The sequence below is a fragment of the Ranitomeya variabilis genome, chromosome 6, assembly GCF_051348905.1.
Source record: "Ranitomeya variabilis isolate aRanVar5 chromosome 6, aRanVar5.hap1, whole genome shotgun sequence".
Taxonomy (NCBI): domain Eukaryota; kingdom Metazoa; phylum Chordata; class Amphibia; order Anura; family Dendrobatidae; genus Ranitomeya; species Ranitomeya variabilis.
The window spans coordinates 272,800,878-272,822,364 of record NC_135237.1 but is presented as its reverse complement, the minus strand read 5'-3'; the positions used below and the strand labels follow the sequence as shown (position 1 = coordinate 272,822,364).

Below are 21,487 nucleotides of genomic sequence, written 5' to 3'. Positions count from 1 at the left end.
TTATCTTGGGTCTCCCATTTAGACTTAGGGGGATTTAGCCCATACGCTGTACAAATGTTCCAGTATACATTTCCTGATACTTTGTTGTGGTATTAGGTACACGCTGTTCATTCCTACTTGCATCTTGCAACCTGTCACTTTATGTTGGATTGTTTCCAAGGCCTCTTTGCATAGTCTACACTGTGGGTCTTGTCTTGTACGGTAGATACAATCCTTGCTCCTATGGATCTGGTACTTTGCGCCAGTTCTTGTGCCACCATTATCAGTGCCTCTGTGCTGCCTATGAGTCCAGTTTTCTCCAGCCATTGGTAGTATTTTTTCCACATCAGCCAACTCCTTATCCGTTGGTTGTACATTCCGTGCAGCACCTTTTCTTGACATGGTATTTAATGATCTTGTTCTTCCTTCCAGGACTGTTGTTGCTGCCTTAGGCTCTCAGCCTTTGCTGCCGTTTTTCTGTTATATTGCATGTTTTGCATGCAACCTGAATCTGAGTTTCTCCCTCTTCATCATGCTGCTCTCAGATGGAACAACAAAAAAAACTGGTTAGAGAGTTCCTTTAACCCCTACACGAACAGTCGATTTTCTGTTAGTTTTTTTCCTCCCCTTTTTCGAAAAGACAACTTTTTATTTTTCTGTCCACATAGTTGTATGAGGGCTTGTTTTTCGCAGGACAAGTTCCTCACCATTAATTTTATCATGTGATGCACTAGAAAGTGGGGTACGGAAAAACAGCAAGTACGTTGAAATTGCAAAAAAAAAAAAAAAAAGTGCAATTCTACAATTGTTTTTTGGGTTTCTGTTTTTTATGTTGACTATATGGTAAAAGTAACTTGGCAATATAATTCTCAAGATCAGTGTGATTACACAGATACCAAACATTTTTTTATTTTTTTACTTAAGTGTTTAAAAAAAAAATTCTGAAATTTGTAAAATAAATAAAATGGAGTAAGTTGCCTTTTCTGAAACCTGTAACGTTTTTCAATTTTCAGTTTATGGGATATGTTCTCTTTGGTTATGCAGTTTACCCATCGGATTAATGTTATATTTTGATAGATCAGACTTTTACAATGCAGCAATACCAAATGTGTGTGTCATATAGAAAAACTGTAAAATCCATGAAGACATCTGGTGAAGGAATATATCCAGAAATTGATGAGAGGGTTAAGCGAAGTGGAGGTGTCCAAAAACCTACCCACAAATGTTATATTGGGGACCTACGGTATGTGGGACGGTTGGTTGCTCAAAACATTCCTGACAACTTCCCAGATCTGACACTTCATGTGAGTCAAATGTCGGTAACTTGAATGTCAATGTGATGCATGAAGAGTTTAGTTGTATGGGAGAACGGAGCCATATGACGCTGAGGGGTGATGTTGCTGAGGATCTCCTAAAAAGAGCGAGCATCAGTGCTCAGGACAATGGGAACAGGCATAATCAAGAAGGTGATGGCGTGCAACTGAGCAGTGTCATGACAGACTGCGACATGGCCAGTGGTAGCTGCCCTATGCTTAGCACTGCTCCTGATGTATTTGGGGAGCATCGGGTCAGGCACAGGGCTCATAAAGAAGGTGGTGGTGTGCAGCGGAGCAGTGTCACGACTGAATGACTCAACCAATGGTGGCTGCCACATGATTCGCACCGCTCCTGAGGTATCAGGAGTGGCGGAGAAAGTTGTATCCCCAGCCTTTCAGTGTGGTGGTGAAGTGTGTCCCTCAGCCTGTCAGGGTGATAGGAAAGCGGTATGCACAACCCGTCGGGGTAATGGGAAAGTATTATCCAGTCTGCCAGGATAGTGAGAAAGTGTTACGCACAGCCTAACAGGATGGTGGGAAAGTGTTATCCCCAGGGAAGACAGCAAACACAGCTGCTGTCACCCTCAGAATACCCAGAACGCAGGTAACACACTGCCTTTTGAACCCTTATCACCCGTTGGGATAACAAGACCAATTACTAATCCAGAGCAGGTCTCAGACTGTTCTTGTAAGGTTGGGGCCTTAACATCACTTCTAGCTACCTCTAGCTAGGGGTTTCAGACTGCACTGAGTGACCTCATGGAGAAGCCCATGTACAGAACAGTGGCTCAGTGGTTAGCTCTGCAGCCTTACAGCACTGGGGTCCTAGGTTAAAATCCCACCAAGGACAACATCTGCAAGGAGTTTGATGTACTCCCCGTGCTCGCATGGGGTGGGGGAGGGGGCGGAATTTACATATTCATATTTGAAAAAAAAAATGCCTACCTCTCTGAAATATATAAAATGTACTAGCTCCATTCCTCTTCCCCAGTAAACCACACCCCTGAAACCATAGGCTACCTGCAATAGGTGTCCAATTAGCCTGAATAAACGATTTGTGGTAGCAGCTAGCAGTTTCTTTTGTTATTTTTGTGTTGGCAGTGATTGTATCGGGGTGAGTAGGACAATGCTTGGGAATCAGGGTGTATATACACACCATACGCTCACGGTGAGTTCCCTCATAACAGGCCTAGTAGTGGAAGCCACAGCCTTGTCTGTTAATAGTTAATTGACAAATTGGTGGCAGTGGTGGGATCTGCACAATTTTCTCTGCTGTTATCCTTGACCACTTGTAAAAAATGTGTGTAATTTTTAATGGGGCAAAAGGAGGGCAATTTGAACTTGTTTGGGGGAGGAGGGGAGGGGCTCAATCTTAATTTTAATTTATTTTTTTACATTTTACTATGTATAGTGAAAACCACGATCTCCTATAAACACCAGCTAAACGCTGGCTTTCACAGGGTAATTGTCATGACAAGGACAGAGGTCTTCAGCAGACCCTTTGCCTTCCTGGCAACCTATCAGCACCTCACAATCACATCGCCAGTGCACATAGAATGACGATCTCCAATGGCAGCGCATGTTAAATGCTGCTGTCAGACATTGACAGCAGCATTTGACAGGTTAAATTCTCCACTCCCCCCGCTGTTAAGAGGAACATTATTAAGTCAGCCATGTGCTGGGAACGATGAGCCATATGTAGTGAAGGAGATAAAGAAATGTGTCGGTTTTTAACTTGTTTTTTGTTTAATAACCACAAAGGATCACTGAAATATATTAAAATAATTGTAATGAAAAGGGGAACAAATTTTAAAATATCAGATTTTTCTTTTTTAAACTTAAGGAGCAGAGCTAGTAACAGCAATTTGGATTAGCAGCAGGTTTTGTTTTCTTACTTTTAGATTAATTTCATATGCTGCAACCCCCATGAAGGTAATAACTTTTTTTTTTTTTTGGAGGGGTGGGGGAGTGATTTTGACAGTTGAAAAGTTTTTTGTTTTCTTTTTTCACTGCAGAGTAGCATCCAGACCACCTGGACGTTTTTCATTTATGGGTGGTCCAGAAATAGGTAAGCTGGTCAGTCTATGAACTCCGCTATACATATAAATGTTCATCTGAGTCCAGTGTTCATATGTTTTCAAACAGTAGAGCGGAGAAAGACTGATAGACACTTGTGGTGTGAGATGATGTTAATAACATCATGGGATTATCTGGAGGCCCATAAGAGCAGTACATTTTCAGCCAATCCCACCTCCAGCTGATTTTCATCTAATGTGTCTGGGGGGCTTTTACGGTGGCAAGAAAAAAGGTTTAACGTTTCAAGAGAATCTGTCACCAAGTTTGTCACGTGAGATATACAGCATTCTAATATGCTGTAAAATATGCCATTAATCTAGCCTGCCAAACAAGAAAAAAGCGTTTAAAATACTCACCTACTGGCGGTCAGGTCTGATGGGCATCGCTGGTCTTGGTCCGATGCCTCCCTTTGTCTTGCAGTCCTCCTTTTGTGTTTCGTGTGGATGTCGCGTGCTACATCATTCACAGTGTGTCCCCAGCATTGTATTCCTGCGCAGGCATACTCCTCTGAATAAAGTACTGTAGTGCACATGTGCTAGGGGCTCTCTGCCCTTTCCTGGAACATGCGCACTGCAGTACTTTGTTCTGCCTTCGACAGGGTAGAGAAAAGTATGCCTGTGTAGGAGTGCAAAGCCGGGGGACACGGAGTGGATGATGTAGAACGTGTCATCCACACAAAATAAGACAGTCCGGCCCGTCTTGCAGGCGGGATTAGAGGCATATATAGCATATTAGAATGCGGTATATCAGGGCTGAAAAGGTGGTGGCCTCATCTCACATTGGACAAACCTGGTGACATGTTCCCTTTAATGACTGGAAACAAACGACCACCAATTAGTAAATATTGACTAATAGGTGGCTGTTTATTAGCCTGACAGGCTTAATGCACATTGAACAATAACTGAGGCCTCATTCACAACTCAGTATTTTTGAGCAGTATTTCATCAGTACTTGTATGTCAAAACTAGAAGTCAGGTGTCAAGCTTTCAATTATAATTTTTCTCTGCAAGTTCCAGTAGTTTTGGAGTACAAACACTGATGCAAATTAATAACCTGTGAATGAGGCCTAATACAGCATTCAGAGCATGCACTGCGAAGTACAAACATCTTTTATTAGATGAAATTATATTTTGTGCTACGTAAATCAGAATTTTTATTAACTTGGATGGTCGGTAGCCTGTTTATACTGCAAGATTAGTGTAAAATTAATTCTTGTGAATGAACATTTACAAAAATCTTCAAGAGAATGCACCTAAAAAGGGAACTAGTCAAAAAAAATATGTATATTAACGCCATTAAAGGGAATCTGTCAGTAGGATTGTGCAACAGTAACCTACACACAGTGTGAGGTCGACGCCGTTATACTGATGAAAATGATACCTTTGTTGATGAAATGGGATAACCTGCAGGTGACCACTATCTGGAGGAAATTAACATTACTGCCCAGGCAGACTCAATCTTTCAGCCATATAGGTGGCACAGGCACGGTTTCAGTCACTGCACTGTGAAAAGAGGGCTGTAATCACGGTCCTGGCACTGACTTGACAGCAGGCTCAGCATAATGCCACATTCAATAATTGGAAAATGTAAGTAAATGTATTTGAGCCATGACCCACTTCCACAATTAGACAAGGAGATAAGGACATAGGTTAGAAGACGTAGTTTTAATACTCAGATGGTTTATGATTGAACTACTTGTACTACTACAGGGGTAATTACATGAAATTAAATGCCCCTGTAGTAAATTATATGTTGGTCGCACAAAATGCCCTATGAATATCATGGGGGTGCTGCACAAGGCTCAACACTAACTGGTATACAAAATTGTACATAAACATTGGCGCAGATGTTGCGAACTGAAAGCCAATTGATTTTTCAATTGGACTCCTTTAAACCAAGAGGGTTGAACAGTGAGGTTGAAATTTTTGCATTCCATTAATTTACCAACCAAAATCTGTGATGCAGTACCATAAATGGATGTGTATTCCATCCCCGATTATGGAAACCGCTTGTTTTCCGAAACGTGTTGCAATTCTGGTACTTTTAGCACTCCTTACTGGTCCAGGTCACGTGTGCCACCTACATCACAAAGGTCCTGCATCACGAAGGTCATGCTGCTGAATGGATGCCATCATCACGAAGGCTGGATCTGCAGTGCTCACACGTACACACGCACTTAGAACTAGAGGAGCTGTATAGAGCATGCGTCACCAGCCGGGACAGTGCTCCGATATAATCCTTCTGCCCCAACAGCCCTCTCCCCAAACCATCTGAATGGAAGAAAAGATCCTGGGAGAATGAATGACTTCTAAATTGCAGCACAGCATCACATTTACAAGAAGCTTAAGTAACTCTCTACATACCGAAAATATAATCCCTCGGTTAGTTCCCGGACACTATTCCCTCACCATCCTGATTGTAACTCGCACCCCGAGTGGGACACACTGCCGTCCTGTGTTATACTGTCCTAGGAGGTTGGTGCATCACATCGACAACTTATAAACCATCTGAGTATTAACACTACGTCTTCTGACCCATGTCCTTGTCCAATTGTGGAAGTGGACCATAGCGCAAATACGCAAATACTTTCTATTGAAGACTGCTGTGGTTGTGGTCCTAATTTGTATCTGGTCCTTCCCTCTTATACCAGCGCCACTATTTGCAAATAGCTCACATTCAAATTGGTCAGTATTTTACATCAGTATTTGTAAGCCAAAGCCAGAAGTGAAACAAATACTGAATGTGTGAACTTTGCCTCAGAGCCAGCTGTCAGGCAGTGATGGGGGAGCAGTTACAGCCTTCCTTCTCTTTTCACAGAGCAATGACTGAAACCGAGTCAGCGCCACTCCTAGTGCAGAGTGAGGGTGACAGAGGAAATATAGTTTACTACTAGCAGAAGGGCTCAGTGTCACAATGATATTACCCTGCAGTTTAAGCCCATATCTGCAGGTTAACAGCATTTAATTTTTTTTTTTACATGACAGGCTCCCTTCAACGCCTATGAGCACCCTATAACAGTTTATCAGACAGGATGAGGGTGCTTAGACTAGGCTCAGGCTCTAAGTCTGCTCCATAAACGGCAGATGCCAGCTGTCATACACAGCCAGCCTCTACCTGTAACAGCAGAGCACACCACAAGCCTACTCAGTCACTGAAAGAAACATCTAAAGAGTGCACTCACTAACGCACTTCTGTTATCATGGCAGCTGGGATCCACCTAAAGTTTACCATTGCCATCATCTCGGTGCTGTTCTGAAGCTCCGTTACAAAACACACTACAATTTATATCCCCAAAAGGGAACTAAAAAATACAAAATAACTTCTAAAAAAAATGAAAGTTTTAAATATTTTTTTTCTTAAAGTGGGGGGAAAAAAAATAAATGTTTAACATAAAAGTCCAATCAAAATATAAATATTTAACACAAACTGAACACCAAAGAGAAAAAAAAAATGCCAGAATAGCATTTTTTTTTCTCAGTCAGTGCTCTCTCCCAAAAAATGCAACAAAAAGTGATCTGTGTTGTGACCCCCCAAAAAAATTTAGGTTGGCATGCAAAAAATAAGCCCTCAATTCAAATAACAAAACTTTCGATCATTCCTTCATCACCTTCCTGACCAGGCCAAATTTAACAATTCTAACCAGTGTCACTTTATGTGGTAGTAACTCTGGAACACTTCAACGGATGCCACTAGTCAGAGACTGTTTTTTCGTGACACATTGTACTTCATGTGAGGGTATGTTCCCACGGTCCATAAATGCTGCGGGTTGGACGCTGTGTACATATGCAGCGTCCAACCTGCAGTGTCCAGATGTCACAGCATAGTGGATGTGGGTTTCAAGAAATGCCATGCCCACTATGCGTGCACCGACGCCTCCAGCTTATCTGCGGAGATGGACATGCGGCACGTCTTTCCAGACCGCAGCTTGTCTATTTATGCAGCGGAGACGCCTATAGGTTGGGTCATACCAGAAGCAGCGATACCAAAATGTGTACTTTGGCTTATTTATTTTTTTACATAAAAGTTTATGGGATAGGGATAGAGATATATATATATATATATATATATATATATATATATATATATATATATATATATATATATATATATATATATATAATTATTTTTAAAACTTTACTTAGTCTCTCTGTGGAACTTTAACTTTTAGCACTGCGATCACTGGTATAATGCATTATACCTTTCAGTGCCGAACTGACAGAAGCCTCTTCCACCATCTCTGAGCATGGTTATACTTTTCGCAGCTGGGTAACCAGATGTCATTATGACGACCGTGGGTTGCCATTGTAACGATCAGGCCCTCATGATAACAAAACATGTGCGAACAGCCACACGTGTTTATTGTAGAATAAAAAAATGACAGGAAAGAAAAAAGGATCTACAGCAGGTCACAATATCAAAGCATTACACGATGCATCAGATCCGCCATGATAGCAGGGGCACCACAGGTGCAAAAAACTAAGAACCTGTCAGCAGGATTTAGCCCTATAAACTAAAAAGGCATGGCCATAATGGCATTGTGATGCTGTTTAATATGACAGCTGATGTAAAGGGATCTGCTCAGTGGAAGACGAATAGTCACCTTATGAAGTTTTCATAAAATTACATCTTCTGTGAGCTTCGGGGCGGGACGAAGACCCTGCCCACACGTCCCGTCCAAAGCACAGAAAAACTTCATAAGGTATTTGTCAGCCACTGAGCGCATCCCTTTACATTAGCCATCATATTAGCATCACAGCGCCATTATAGCAATGCCTTTAGTTTATAGAGCTAAATCCTGCTGACAGGTTCACGTTAAGACAGTCTGAACATGTACAGTACTGCGCAAAGCTTTAGTAAAGTGAGAAAAAAATGCTGAAAAGTAAGAAATGCTTTAAAAAATATAGCTGGTAATAGTTTTGTTTATTCGCCTTGCATCTTGGTAATTGATAAAACTTAAAGTGAAATCTAAATCACATCAATATTTTGTGTGATCACCAAATTGCCTGCAAAAGTTGCATAAATTATTGCATGTACACTTTAAAAAACAAAAAACAAAGGATTTTGTAGAATTATAGTTAAGGGTATGGGTACCATTTGTACCAAACAGGTAATAATGATTATCATCATTTATAGTTTGAGACCGTCATCAAAGGGGTTGTCCAGGCCAAAATGAAAAATTGGTAGTTATTCTGTGTGACTTTTCCCCCAGCTACCCAGTGCACGCCCGTTTCGGAGCTGGAAGTGGCGGTGACGTATAGCATATGCATACTCCCGGGTAGACAGTCTAGTGGGCATGCCTTCATTCAGTACACTTGTATGGAGAGAGACTACACCTACTAGACAGCTTCTGCCCAGGAGTATGCATATTGAATACAGTACCGGCGTTCCCAGATTAGAAACAGGTGAATCCTCGCAGCTCATAGTGCATGCACTGGGGGAGTAGGGATTGAAAAAAGTCTGCTCTGATGTCAATCGCACCAATCCGAGCACACAAACGCATTCTGACCCCACGGTGACCACTCTGCACGTCCTCATTCCAGCTTGGGGACGTTGCAGAATAGTCACTGTGCGGATCTGTTGTGCTTTGCTGGGCTTTGTGGTTCCCCAGACTTTTTGAAGCCTGTGCAGCACTGCTGTTTGTGCTCCTGCTGCTTCTGAAGAAAGAAGAGTTTCTGATCTTTCCTAATCCACTCCAATCTCTTCACTTCTGTCACCAGGCACTGATCAGTACTTGATCGCTCGAATTTTGGTAGTTTTTCTTGCGTCCTGCAGCTGCCTCCTTTTGCACCACTCCGTGTGTGCATCCAAAAGCCACTGAGATGCTGATCAGATGCATACCATTGATTAGTACTGTGTGTTCTTTTGGCAGGCACTTTATTTTCCCCCTCTTTTTGCACCACATCTGTGCGTGCGTCTTACAGCAGTTGAGCGCTCACCACTCTCTGGTTGTTTTCGTCACCCCAAAAAACAAAAGTGAGCAAAAAACTATTTAGATACAATAAAAAATATACTGTAGTAATAGCAGTCTAGTACAGTATTTTTTATTGAATTGTGTTAGGGTTGGTGTCAGGGTGGAGGAAAAAAAAATATATATATATATAAAAAAAAAAAAATCGATCTGTGCAACCTACAGCCGCCGAGCGCTGATCACTGACGCACATCAGTGATCAACCGCCGGTTGTAAATTTCAAAAAATTATTTAGATTAGGGACAGTAAAAGTATACCATAGTAATCACAGTCTAATACAGTATTTTTTACTGAACTAAGTTAGTGTCCGAGCGGAAAACAAAATCATCCGTGCGTCAATCCTACAGAGGTTGTGAGCGAATCAGCAACATATCACTGATCAACCGCTGTTTTGTTTTTTTTTGTTTTTTGACTAGTGGATAGCATTAGATTTTTTTTCTCTTCTAAATACAAGTTTACACCACACACACGGAAAAAAAGTCGTCTCACATCCGGTATTCAGCGGTGGAGGCATACGCTTTCCTTTCTTCCGACACAAACACATTCAGTGAAGGAGAGGATCACACATTCCTTTATTTTTCCAAAGCATCTTCCCGAAGCGATATGAAGACGCCAAGACAGAAAATGAACCAGCTCCAACCTTTACTAACCTCATATGGACCTCCCCTCCCCGAAGACTGAGGCACAGATTCTTGATTTTGTGACGCAACCAGAGGTTCTATTTGAGACTACAAAGTGTTTTTCTCTTAGTAATTTGGAAACCTAATGGTGCCCGCGATAAATTTGTGCGACCAGCAATTTTTGTCACAACCCCCCCATCATTATTTTCTAACTGGACCCTGTAGATGCAGTAGGAATGATTACTTTTGGGGCCTGGTGCTTCACATGAGGATAGTGAAGAAACCATAAATTCGGTAATGAGTCCATAACCCAGTTCAAAGGGAGGTTCAAATTCCAACAGCAAGAGGGCCAGGTACGGAATTAAGTTGTACAAACTGTGCGAGAGTACCTCAGGCTACACCCACAAGTTTAGGGTTTATGAAGGGAATGACACCCAGATTCAACCCTGTGAATGCTCATCTGTCAGTGGCAGTGGGAAAATTATGTGGTATTTGGTGCACCCACTGCTTGGTCAAGGTTATCACCTTTACGTAGCCAACTTTTACACCAGTATCCCACTCATCAAGTCCCTCCCTAAGACGCTAATACGCAAGGACACCATTTGGCAATGCAATGCGACACCTGCCCCGACACCTGGCCGGTGTATAAAAGAATTCTTCAGACTGTACCACACATCCATGGACTACTAAATTCATTTCTGACTTGCACAATTCGCGTATGACAACCTGATGTACATCACACAACTCACGTAAACCAACCTAATGCACTCTACACAATTTACGTATATGTTACCACATAAAATTTACATACCAGGAAAACACCACATGAATTCCAATATAGGGTAACTTGTAGGGGGCTTCTACTGTTTTAGCACATCATGGGCTCTTCAAATGTGTCATGACTCTCGCAGACCATTCCATCAAAGTCTGCATTCCAAAACGTCACCTTCTTCACTTCTGAGTCCTGACATGCGTCAGAATCCAAATGGTTTTCTTCTACATATGGTATATTGCCTAACGGAATGTTCAGGAGAAATTGCACTAAAAAAATTTAGGTCCATGTTTTCCTGTTAACCTTGTGAAAAAAAAAAATGGGTCTAAACTAAAATTTGTGTGAAAAAATGTTAAGTTCATTTTCTCCTTTCACATTGCTTCAGTTCATATGAAGCACCCTCAAGTATCAAACTTCTTGAATATGGTTTCGAGCACCATATTCATTATGTAAACTAGGGGGCAAGTCACAGAGGGATCAGTGACCTATCAGAGGCCATACTGATGAAAACCTAAGCAGAGCACCAAAGGCCGCCCCAAAGTACGAGCATATCATTAACTCAAAGATTAAACAAACACAAGATGGATTTAATCAACCAAGATATCATTTTAATCAGTATATGGCATCAACCTGACCGTGTCTGTATGTTATACAGCACAATCCGGTTGACAGATTCCCATAGCATAGGTGTATAAACTGTATAAGGTGTCCATGCACTATTAACCAAGTGGATGAAGTTACATATTACAGTTTTAATACATCTTTATTTCTCCTATTCTTGGTGATGTTACTTGTTTTGATTTTGGTTTCAAAATTGTATTTTCGTAAAACAAGTTGTGATAGATAGATGGTTTAAGGGTGTCAGTGGTTCCGATAAGGTTGCATCTAAACATACCTTTGCATTCTATTCATTAAAATAGGACACAAGTATGATGTATAGAGACAAAGTCATTGGCCTTGGCCGTTCAACTCCCAATTAAGCAAGTAGCGCTGGATAAACTATTTAAACTCTCGCTTCTGCAGCCAATTTTCATTTACTTTAACCTTATCTTTTTCCTTCTTCCAAGAGCCATAACTTTTTGTTTTTTTTCACCAACAGCTTTGTTAGCAGGAGGCAATGTTTTGAATTCCCAAGTGGAAAGAAAAAGATAAAAATAGCCTTTTTTTGGAGGGGAGATGGGGTGGGTTGAGTTAGCTTTTATGGCATTAATTGTATAATTGAAAATAAACTGCAAACAGGATTTTCCAGGACAGCATTACTACAGCGATACCAAGCCAACATTTTTTTTCCCATTTAAGTTTCCGAGAAATTCAGAGAGGTTTGTAAAAATAATCTGGTTTGCTTTATTTTCCAAGATCTGTAATACTTTCAATTTTTCCATCAATAGTGCAATCTGAGGGTTTTATTTTCCTTAGGAAAGGCGTGCCAAATACAAAAATCACAATCCTGGCATTTCAATTTTTTTCCCCCTTCTTTATGGCGCTTTCTATCCGGGTTAATTTTATATTTGGTTATATAAGACTTAAGGCAGCAAAACCCCCAAAAAATGTATTTATTTCTAAACAGGGAAAAAAATATTTTTGCTTCATTAATTTTTCAGTCTCTTTAGGAAACTTTAATCGTCCGGATCTGATCCTATATATCACAGTAAACACTGAAAAATCGCAGAATTATAGATGCCGGTTAGGTCATACAGCCAGCATCTGGCATGTGTGGTGAATGTGGAGCTCTTTAGTCCCCTAAATACACGCTCTCCGCAGCGCTGGCATACTTGTATGTGATTTTGCGCTATGGGGTTAAGGAATGTTATGTTTCAGTTGTTCAAGCAATACAAAATTAGCATGCTACACGCAAAACTGATTGTAATACTTGCCTGTACTATGTTTTCTAATACGTTTTGCTCTGATTTCTTGTACACGGTCAGTATTGATATTTGACCATTCACAGTATGATGATGTGGTCTCACTTAAATGGTTACTGGCCCCTACTAATTTTTCATTGTCTGGATGAAGAGTAGGCGACTCGTGCGGTTCTTGCACATTTTCGGTTTTTGATTCACTCACAGAGCCTTATAAAAATCAAGAGATTAATATTTACAATGCAGCAACAGCAAGGAAAAAAACACTCAGTTTAAAAATGTTTGATGGCCAAGAGAATGAAAACAAAAAGGTATGCTGAGGATTCAGGCAATAAAGCATGAAAAGTTGAGTAAGCTCTCCGATAATTATTGCCTTTAGTATACACTTTAAGAAACAATAATAAAAAGGCCAAGCTTTTACATCTGCACGTTTTTAACCGTTTGACAAAGCAAGATGATATTTTCTGAGTACAGTTGCAATCTAAAATTTAAATAATTTTTATGAATTTTAACAAAATAAACACATTCACATTTCAATAATACGGACAGAAAGTCAATTAATATGGAGTACATTAAGGATTAACTTTTGAGAAACATTTCCCTATAGGTGACATCAAAACACAAATGCATGTGGAAACCAGGAAAAAAAACCTCCAATAATCCTTTATACACTGCTCAAAAAAAAATAAAGGGAACACTTAAACAACAGAATATAACTCCAAGTAAATCAAACTTCTGTGAAATCAAATTGTCCACTTAGGAAGCAACACTGATTGATAATCAATTTCACACGCTGTTCTGCAAATGGAATAGACAACAGATGGAAATTTTTGGCAATTATCAAGACACACTCAAAGGAGTGGTTCTGCAGGAGGGGACCACAGACCACATCTCAGTACCAATGCTTTCTGGCTGATGTTTTGGTCACTTTTGAATGTTGGTTGTGCTTTCACACTCGTAGTAGCACGAGACGGACTCTACAACCCACACAAGTGGCTCAGGTAGTGCAGCTCATCCAGGATGGCACATCAATACGAGCAGTGTCAAGGTGGTTTGCTGTGTCTGTCAGCGTAGTGTCCAGAGGCTGGAGGTGCTACCAGGAGACGTGGAGGGGCCGTAGGAGGGCAACAACCCAGCAGCACCGCTACCTCAGCCAATGAGCAAGGAGGAACAGGAGGAGCACTGCAAGAGCCCTGCAAAATTACCTCCAGCAGTCCACAAATGTGCATGTGTCTGCACAAATGGTTTGAAACAGACTCCATGAGGATGGTCTGAGTGCCCGATGTCCACAGATGGGGGTTGTGCTCACAGCCCAACACCGTGCAAGACACTTGGCACTTGCCACAGAACACCACGACTGGCAAATTTGCCACTGGCGTCCTGTGTTCTTCATAGATGAAATCAGGTTCACACTGAGCATGTGACAGTCTGGAGATGCCGTGGAGAGCGATCTGCTGCCTGCAACATCCTTCAGCATGACCGGTTTGGCAGTGGGTCAGTAATGGTGTGGGGTGGCATTTCTTTGGAGGGCCGCACAGCTCTCCATGTGTTCGCCAGAGGTAGCCTGATTGCCATTAGGTACCAAGATGAGATCCGCAGACCCCTTGTGAGACCATATGCTGTTGCGGTTGGCCCTGGGTTCCTCCTAATGCAGGATAATGCCAGACCTCATGTGGCTGGAGTGTGTCAGCAGTTCCTGCAAGATGAAGGCATTGAAGCTATGGACTGGCCCACCAGTTCCCCAGACCTGAATCCGATTGAACACATCTGGGACATCATGTGTCGCACCATCCACCAACAGACAGTCCAGAAGTTGGCGGATGCTTTAGTCCAGGTCTGGGAGGAGATCCCTCAGGAGACCATCCGCCGCCTCATCAGGAGCATGCCCAGGCATTGTAGGGAGATCATACAGGCACATGGAGGCCACACACACTACTGATCATCATTTCCTTGTCTTGAGGCATTTCCACTGAAGTTGGATCAGCCTGTAACTTCATTTTCCACTTTGATTTTGAGAATCATTCCAACTCCAGACCTCCGTGGGATATTAGTTGTGATTTACGTTGATAATTTTTAGGTTTTATATTGTTCTCAACGCATGTAACTTTGTAATGAAAAAAGATTTACAACTGGAATATTTCCATTCAGTGATATCTAGGATGTGGGATTTAGTGTACCCTTTATTTTTTTGAGCAGTGCATATTAGTTATGCTTGATGACATATTAAACAAACCCCATCCACAAATTCCTAAGTAATTTTGAGGCCTGAAACAATCCCAGGGGACCCAGATAACCTAAAATCTGTCCACCTTCACATTAAAGCTATCATGTATCCCATTCTGCGAATATCAACTACCATATTGACTAAGTTTTGATAAGAGGCGAGAGGTCCGCTTCCATTGCAGAGCAATAAAACTCCTAGCTGCAGTTAACATATGAAATAATAATTTGAACGAGTTCTTCCCCATCCCTCTAGGAGAAACATTTAGTAAGTAATTAGCAGGTTCCAGCCCAACTTCTAAAAAAACATGGATTTTGGTGTACTCACCGTAAAATCCTTTTCTCCGAGCCACTCATTGGGGGACACAGGACCATGGATGTATGCTGCTGCCACTATGAGGCTGACACTAAGTGAATACATAAAAATTAACAACTCCTCCTCTGCAGTATACACCTACCACAGGCTCCAGCTCGAACCAGTTCAGTGACAAAAGCAGAAGGACATCAAAACCATCAAATACTGGTATAAAATGTCAAACTGAAGTCCAAATACAGCCATCAGGCCAATAGGGTGGGTGCGGTGTCCCCCAATGAGTGGCTCGGAGAAAAGAATTTTACGGTGATTACACAAAAACCCATGTTTCTCCTTCACCTCATTGGGGCACACAGGACATCCCAAAGCAGTCCCTGGATGGGGAACCGACAACAGATCGAACCCCATGTACCAACCGTCTATAGATGCGCTGCCGCCTGCAAGATTCGCCTACCCAGGCCCACATCTGCAGAAGCCTGAGCGTGAATGTTGTAGTGCTTAGAGAATGTGTGCAGACTGGACCAAGTAGCAGTCTTGCAAACTTGTTCTGCCGATGCCTGGTGCCGAATGCCCCAAGAAGCACCCACCGAACGAGTGGAGTGCGCCTTAATCCCCACTGGGATAGGCTTGTCCCTGAGACGGTAAGACTCTAGAATAGTTGAGCGTATCCACCTGGCAATTGTGGATTTTGAAGCGACGAGTCCCTTCCTGTGACCCTTAGGAATAATGAATAAAGCAACGACTTGCGGAAGGACACTGTCCGTGAGACGTATCTCCTGAGAGCCCTTACCAAATCCAGAGTGTGAAGAGCCTTTGTCCTCATTAAAGTGAAAGGAGGAGACTACCTTGGGTAAGAAGAACGGGGACAACCTGAGAACCACCTTGTCCTGTTGGAAAATTAGGCAGGCCAGAGGCCAGCTCTGATGAAACCCGCCTGATTGATGTCACTGCGACAAGGAAAGCGACCTTCCATGAAAGGTGGGTTAGCGAAACGTCGAGCAGTGGTTCGAAAGGAGACTCCTGTAGAACACCCAGGACCAAGTTAAGGTCCCAGGGTTCGAAGGGTGTTCTATAGGGAGGCACCACGTGTGAGACCACCTGAAAGAAAGTCCTCACTTGAGGCTTGAAAGCGATCCTGTGCTGGAACAAAACAGATAAGATAGGAACCCGGCCTTTGGGGGAACTAAGCACTAGACCTGAATCCAGACCAGACTGACAAACCTCCAATATTGTGGGAATGGAGGAGACAAGAGGACGACAACCGTGGTCTCTACACCATGCAAAAAAGGTTTTCCAGGTGCGGTGAGAGATGCACACCGATACAGGCTTCCAGGCGCTGATCATGGTGCACACTACCTCTTTGGAGAACCCAGCTTGTGTTAGGACCCAGGAGTCAACGGCCATGCCACTAAACACAGGGCCCGAGTTCTGGTGGCAAATCGGACCCTGGGAGTGTAAGTCCGGACGATCCGCTAATCGCCAGGGGACGTTGACGACAAGTTGTACCAACTCCGCGTACCACGCCCAGCGTGGCCAGTCCGGAGTGACCAGGATCACTGGGACCTCCTCCACCTTGATCTTCCCGATGACCCTCGGGAGTAACGGAAGTGGAGGAACCACGTACGGAAGACGAAACTGACACCACGGAAGAACCAGTGCGTCCACCCCCGGAATGTGAAATGCAGAAATGACGGAGTGGTTTATCTCGGCCCAGTGGAGGATGTGTTCCATGTCGCGCATTGCCGCCCTGCTGCGAGTGCTCCCCTCGAACCTCTCTTTCTGGAACCGAAATAATGACCCCATCCTGACAAAGCCAATAGATGGCCCAGTAAAAGGACCGTGTCCATGCCTCTGCTTTGGGAGGACGAGAGGGAAATAACCTTGCTAAAGGGTGGGAAGAAAGTTATATTTTGTATCCAGAGGACCCCAGGTCCCTGACCAAATAGTCTTCGGCGCTGACCGGATAATGCCACGAGTCATTTAGGCGAGAATCTATGGGACCTGGACCCCTTAGATCTGGACTGCTTAGGTTGGCTCTTCCACGACTGGTTGGTCTTACATGAAACCTGGGGACCTCTGTACCCATGAGGGGAGTGCCCCGATCCAGAAGAGTTGGCAGTAGAGGACCAACCGGAATTGCTGCGAAAGGACCGGAAGAGAGACTGTTGTGGGCGGCGAAATGGCCGTTTAACCTTCTGCTGGGGGAGGAATTTAATCTCTCCACCTGTAGTGCCAGAGATAAGCTGATCCAGCTTCTCTCCGAACAAACGACCGCTCTGATAAGGCAGAGGTTAAGGCCCCGTCTCACACAGCGACGCTGCAGCGATACAGACAACGATGCTGATCGCTGCAGCGTCGCTGTGTGGTCGCTGTGTGGTCGCTGGGGAGCTGTCACACAGACAGCTCTCTCCAGCGACCAACGATCAGGGGAACGACTTCGGCATCGTTGAAACTGTCTTCAACGATGCCGAAGTCCCCCTGCAGCACCCGGGTAACCAGGGTAAACATCGGGTTACTAAGCGCAGGGCCGCGCTTAGTAACCCGATGTTTACCCTGGTTACCAGCGTAAATGTAAAAAAAACCAAACCGTACATACTCACCATCTGTTGCCCGTCAGGTCCCTTGCCGTCTGCTTCCTGCTCTGACTGAGCCGCCGTACAGTGAGAGCTGAGAGCAGAGCGCAGCAGTGACGTCACTGCTGTGCTCTCACTTTACGGCGGCTCAGTCAGAGCAGGAAGCAGACGCCGGGGGACCTGACGGGCAACAGATGGTGAGTATGTACGGTTTGTTTTTTTTTACATTTACGCTGGTAACCAGGGTAAACATCGGGTTACTAAGCGCGGCCCTGCGCTTAGTAACCCGATGTTTACCCTGGTTACCAGTGAAGACATCGCTGGATCGGTGTCACACACACCGATTCAGCGATGTCAGCGGGACCTCAACGATCAAAAAAAGGTCCAGGCCATTCTGACACGACCAGCGATCTCGCAGCAGGGGCCTGATCGCTGGTACGTGTCACACATAGCGAGATCGCTACTGAGGTCGCTGTTGCGTCACAAAACTTGTGACTCAGCAGCGATCTCGCTAGCGATCTCGCTATGTGAGACGGGGCCTTTAAGGATTTCTTGGACGCAGAGTCCGCTCGCCATTCCCTGAACCACAGTGCTCACCTAATAGAGACGGCATTTAAGTCCACAAGCGCAGCACAGTTAGCCGCGTCCAGAGAGGCGTGTAACAAATAGTCCCCGGCCACAGCGATGCGTTTGGCCAGATCCACTGCCTCCAGGGGAACTCACTACCCGGTATGGATCTGCTCAGTATCTGCCTAGGAGACCATTGCTTTGGTTACCCACGTCACAACGAAAGAAGGGGAGAAAGCTGAGCCCGAGGCTTCAAAAAAACGAACGGGCAAGGTTCTCCATCAGATTGTCCGTGGAATCTTTAATCTAGGATCCATCTCGAAAAGATAGAAGGGTTTTGGAAGCCACACAGGATACAGGTGGATCGATCAGAAGGGATTCCGCAGTTCCGGAAAGAAAGGGTATCTCGCCTCAAGAGGCTTCTGACCTGAGAAGCGTTTGGCCTGCCTGGTCCGGTTTGGCAGTACACTCGTCCGGTAGTGCCGTCTCACTATGTACTGAAACTCGGGATGATTGTAAAACACCCTATCCTCATAGGATAGGACACCACGTGATCCAGGGTGGAGGAAGAGTCCTCATTAACCTTCGACGGCCTCTATGAGACTATCCACCATCAACCTGATAATCCGGCGAATCGAGGTCGAAGGACTCGTATTCAGAGTCCCGGTAGCTGCGAACCCCTGGTGAGGGGGAGTGAGAAACGGAGTGTAACGCCTCAAGGAGGCAAGCTACCTAGAGTGGACCCTCTGGACCATGGAACCTCCCCTGGGCAAGCAGAACCTAGTGGGACCGACCCCTATACAAGGACCTTCCGGAGCAAGCCCAGGGTACTCTAATACCCTGGCAGCCGATACTGAGAGGGGCGGCTCGTAGGGAAGCAAGGGTGCGGTGGGGGTAGCAGAAAGGGATCGAGAAGAACCTGGGAGAAGTTGGTGGACTAGGGCTATTGGTGAGGAAGAGGATGAGAACAAGGAACCAAGGACGTGGACCAAAAAGGAAAGGAATCGGTTACAAGGACTACCTCCCCGGAGGCAGGCAACAGCAGCAGGCACTGTGGACTGAACAAGAGAGAAGTCGGGTAAGGATAGTGCAGAGGCAGCGCATGGGTAAGAGTATGGGGCCTGAGTTACTAGCACGGAACTCATGTAATAATCAGGAGCCTCCAAAGAGGGGAAGCAGCCTGATACACTCAATCCCTTACCCCTATAGGCTGGACGGCGCTTCCGGTTCAGGGTACATCGACTCCATAAGATGCGCGTGGCTGCGACCAGAGACTAGCAGCACACGCAAGAGCAGAAGGAACGGGGCGAGCAGCGGAGGACCGGGCCGCGGCGGTAACACAGAGCTCACGGATGCCAAGGTGCGAGGGTGCCCGGGAGACGTGCTAAGGGTTTATTTTGAAGGCCGACAGGTCCCGAATGGTGGAGGAAGTCTCTAAGACAGGCAAACGAATGCCCCGACCTGATGAGGGGTCTTAGAGGGACTCAATTGCTTTAGCTGGTGAAGCCATGGACTGCGACAGTGACAAAGTCCACTCGGGGGGCTAGGTACACTGGGTTCGGTAGCGGCAGGGTGCTCCTGAGGGCATTCGGGATCACAGGCCTTGCAGAGCGGTATACTCTGTCCCCATGGCAACGAAGTCTAACAGGTGGTACATGAGGTAAAAAAACACTGTTTTGGTGGCCCTCTTAGATGTCTTGGAGAATGACATGATGTACCTCAGTCTGTCCTGACTCAGTGCCCCAATAGATAGTTTGGTGGTTAATCACCGGAGAATAATGCAGAAAAAGGGACCAATGGGTGTCGCAGTACAGCTCTTACCCAGGTCCTGAGTTTCTCCCGGTGTTATCGATCCAGCCGGCGATAGCCACTGGGATGCTGATTATGTGATACTCTGTCCCCGTGGAAACGTGCTGAGGAGCGGCCGGTAAGGAAAAGATGGCTGCTGGGATCAGGAAAGGCAGTCTCGCTCTGAGCGAGAAGTGCCAAGAGGGTGGGCGAGGCCACCGACGTGACACAAGAGCTCCTGGGTTATGACCTAGCAGACGCAGAAGCTGGGGACTAAATTTCCGGTGCCGGCCGGGACACACCCAGGGGAAAACTGGAAAAACCCGCCCTGCAGGAGCACCACCCTTGCTGAGCCCGACCTGGGCACTTACCCATCCTGTCTGGAGGCCCTTTGAAAAAGTGCAGAGCTCGACTGCTCTGCCTACAGGTCAGGGGCTGCAGCATGGACGGTGTAGGAACCCTCCATCCACCATCCCTTTGATAGGAATGTGGAGAGCTACCGCCCGCCTTCTTACATCACCTCTGTTGTATCAGTGGTGATGCAGTGGAGGCCGCTCGGACTCCATCAGTGCCTCTGTATATACTAGGGGTTAACTCCCCCAGGATGGAACAGGGCTATTGGTCCGGCGTTAGCAAGCCTGGCTGCAGAAGGGGGTACATGGAGGCGACACTCCATGATCCGTTTGTTGCTGGTGCAGGGAGATCGGTGCCCTGAAGGGACCAGTCGCCCCTAAAATAGAGCTCAGGCTTGGGAAAGGGGCAGGAGGGGGTATGTGGAGGCGACACTCCACGTGCCTGCCTGTTGTTGGTTGAGGGAGCTCGGAACCCTGAAGGGATCAGTCACACCCCTGTGATCCATGAAACAGAAATTATTAAAAGGTGAAAAATAGAATAAAAATTAAAATAAGAAATTGTGGTCTGAATAGCAGACCCATGTGCCTCCTCAAGACACTAAGCATGAACTGGTTCAAGATGGAGTCAGTGGTAGGTGTATACTGCAGTGGAGGAGTTGATTTTTATGTATTCACTTAGTACCAGACTCTTAGTGGCAGCAGCATACACCCCATGGTCCTGTGTCACCCAATGAGGCGAAGGAGAAAAAAAACCTTCGTATTAAGGTTTTCGCCAGTTCTCAGAATCCCGCCACCCCAGGGCAAGACCAAAAGATGTGATATTGAGTGCCGGATGCTGAACCACAGCGCCAACATATATTCGGATATTAGGGGTTCAGGAGTTCTGGAGTGTGGTACCAAAAAAAATTAAAAATCTTATATTGGTTCTCTTTGTATAAACTGCAAATAGAGGATTTGGCCTATTCATCCCAAATGCCTCGCCAACACTGGGGAGACAGCTCCTTCCCAAAGCGAGATTCCCATTTAATCATAGGGTTGTTTCAACAGAGGTTCCACTTGTGAAGAATTAATAATCCTGTAAAT

At 44.8% G+C, this 21,487-nt stretch overlaps 1 protein-coding gene across 9 annotated transcripts in view; it reads right to left on the bottom strand.

The window, feature by feature from the left end:
• The window catches only part of LOC143782314 (uncharacterized), a 231,213-nt gene that overhangs the window by 36,075 nt on the left and 173,651 nt on the right, over nucleotides 1-21,487 (bottom strand). For all 9 annotated transcript variants that reach the window (XM_077269647.1, XM_077269649.1, XM_077269648.1 and 6 more), the window contains one exon: nucleotides 12,606-12,800. In XM_077269647.1, the coding sequence (XP_077125762.1) occupies nucleotides 12,606-12,800 (195 nt within the window). The remainder of the gene's footprint in view (nucleotides 1-12,605; nucleotides 12,801-21,487) is intronic.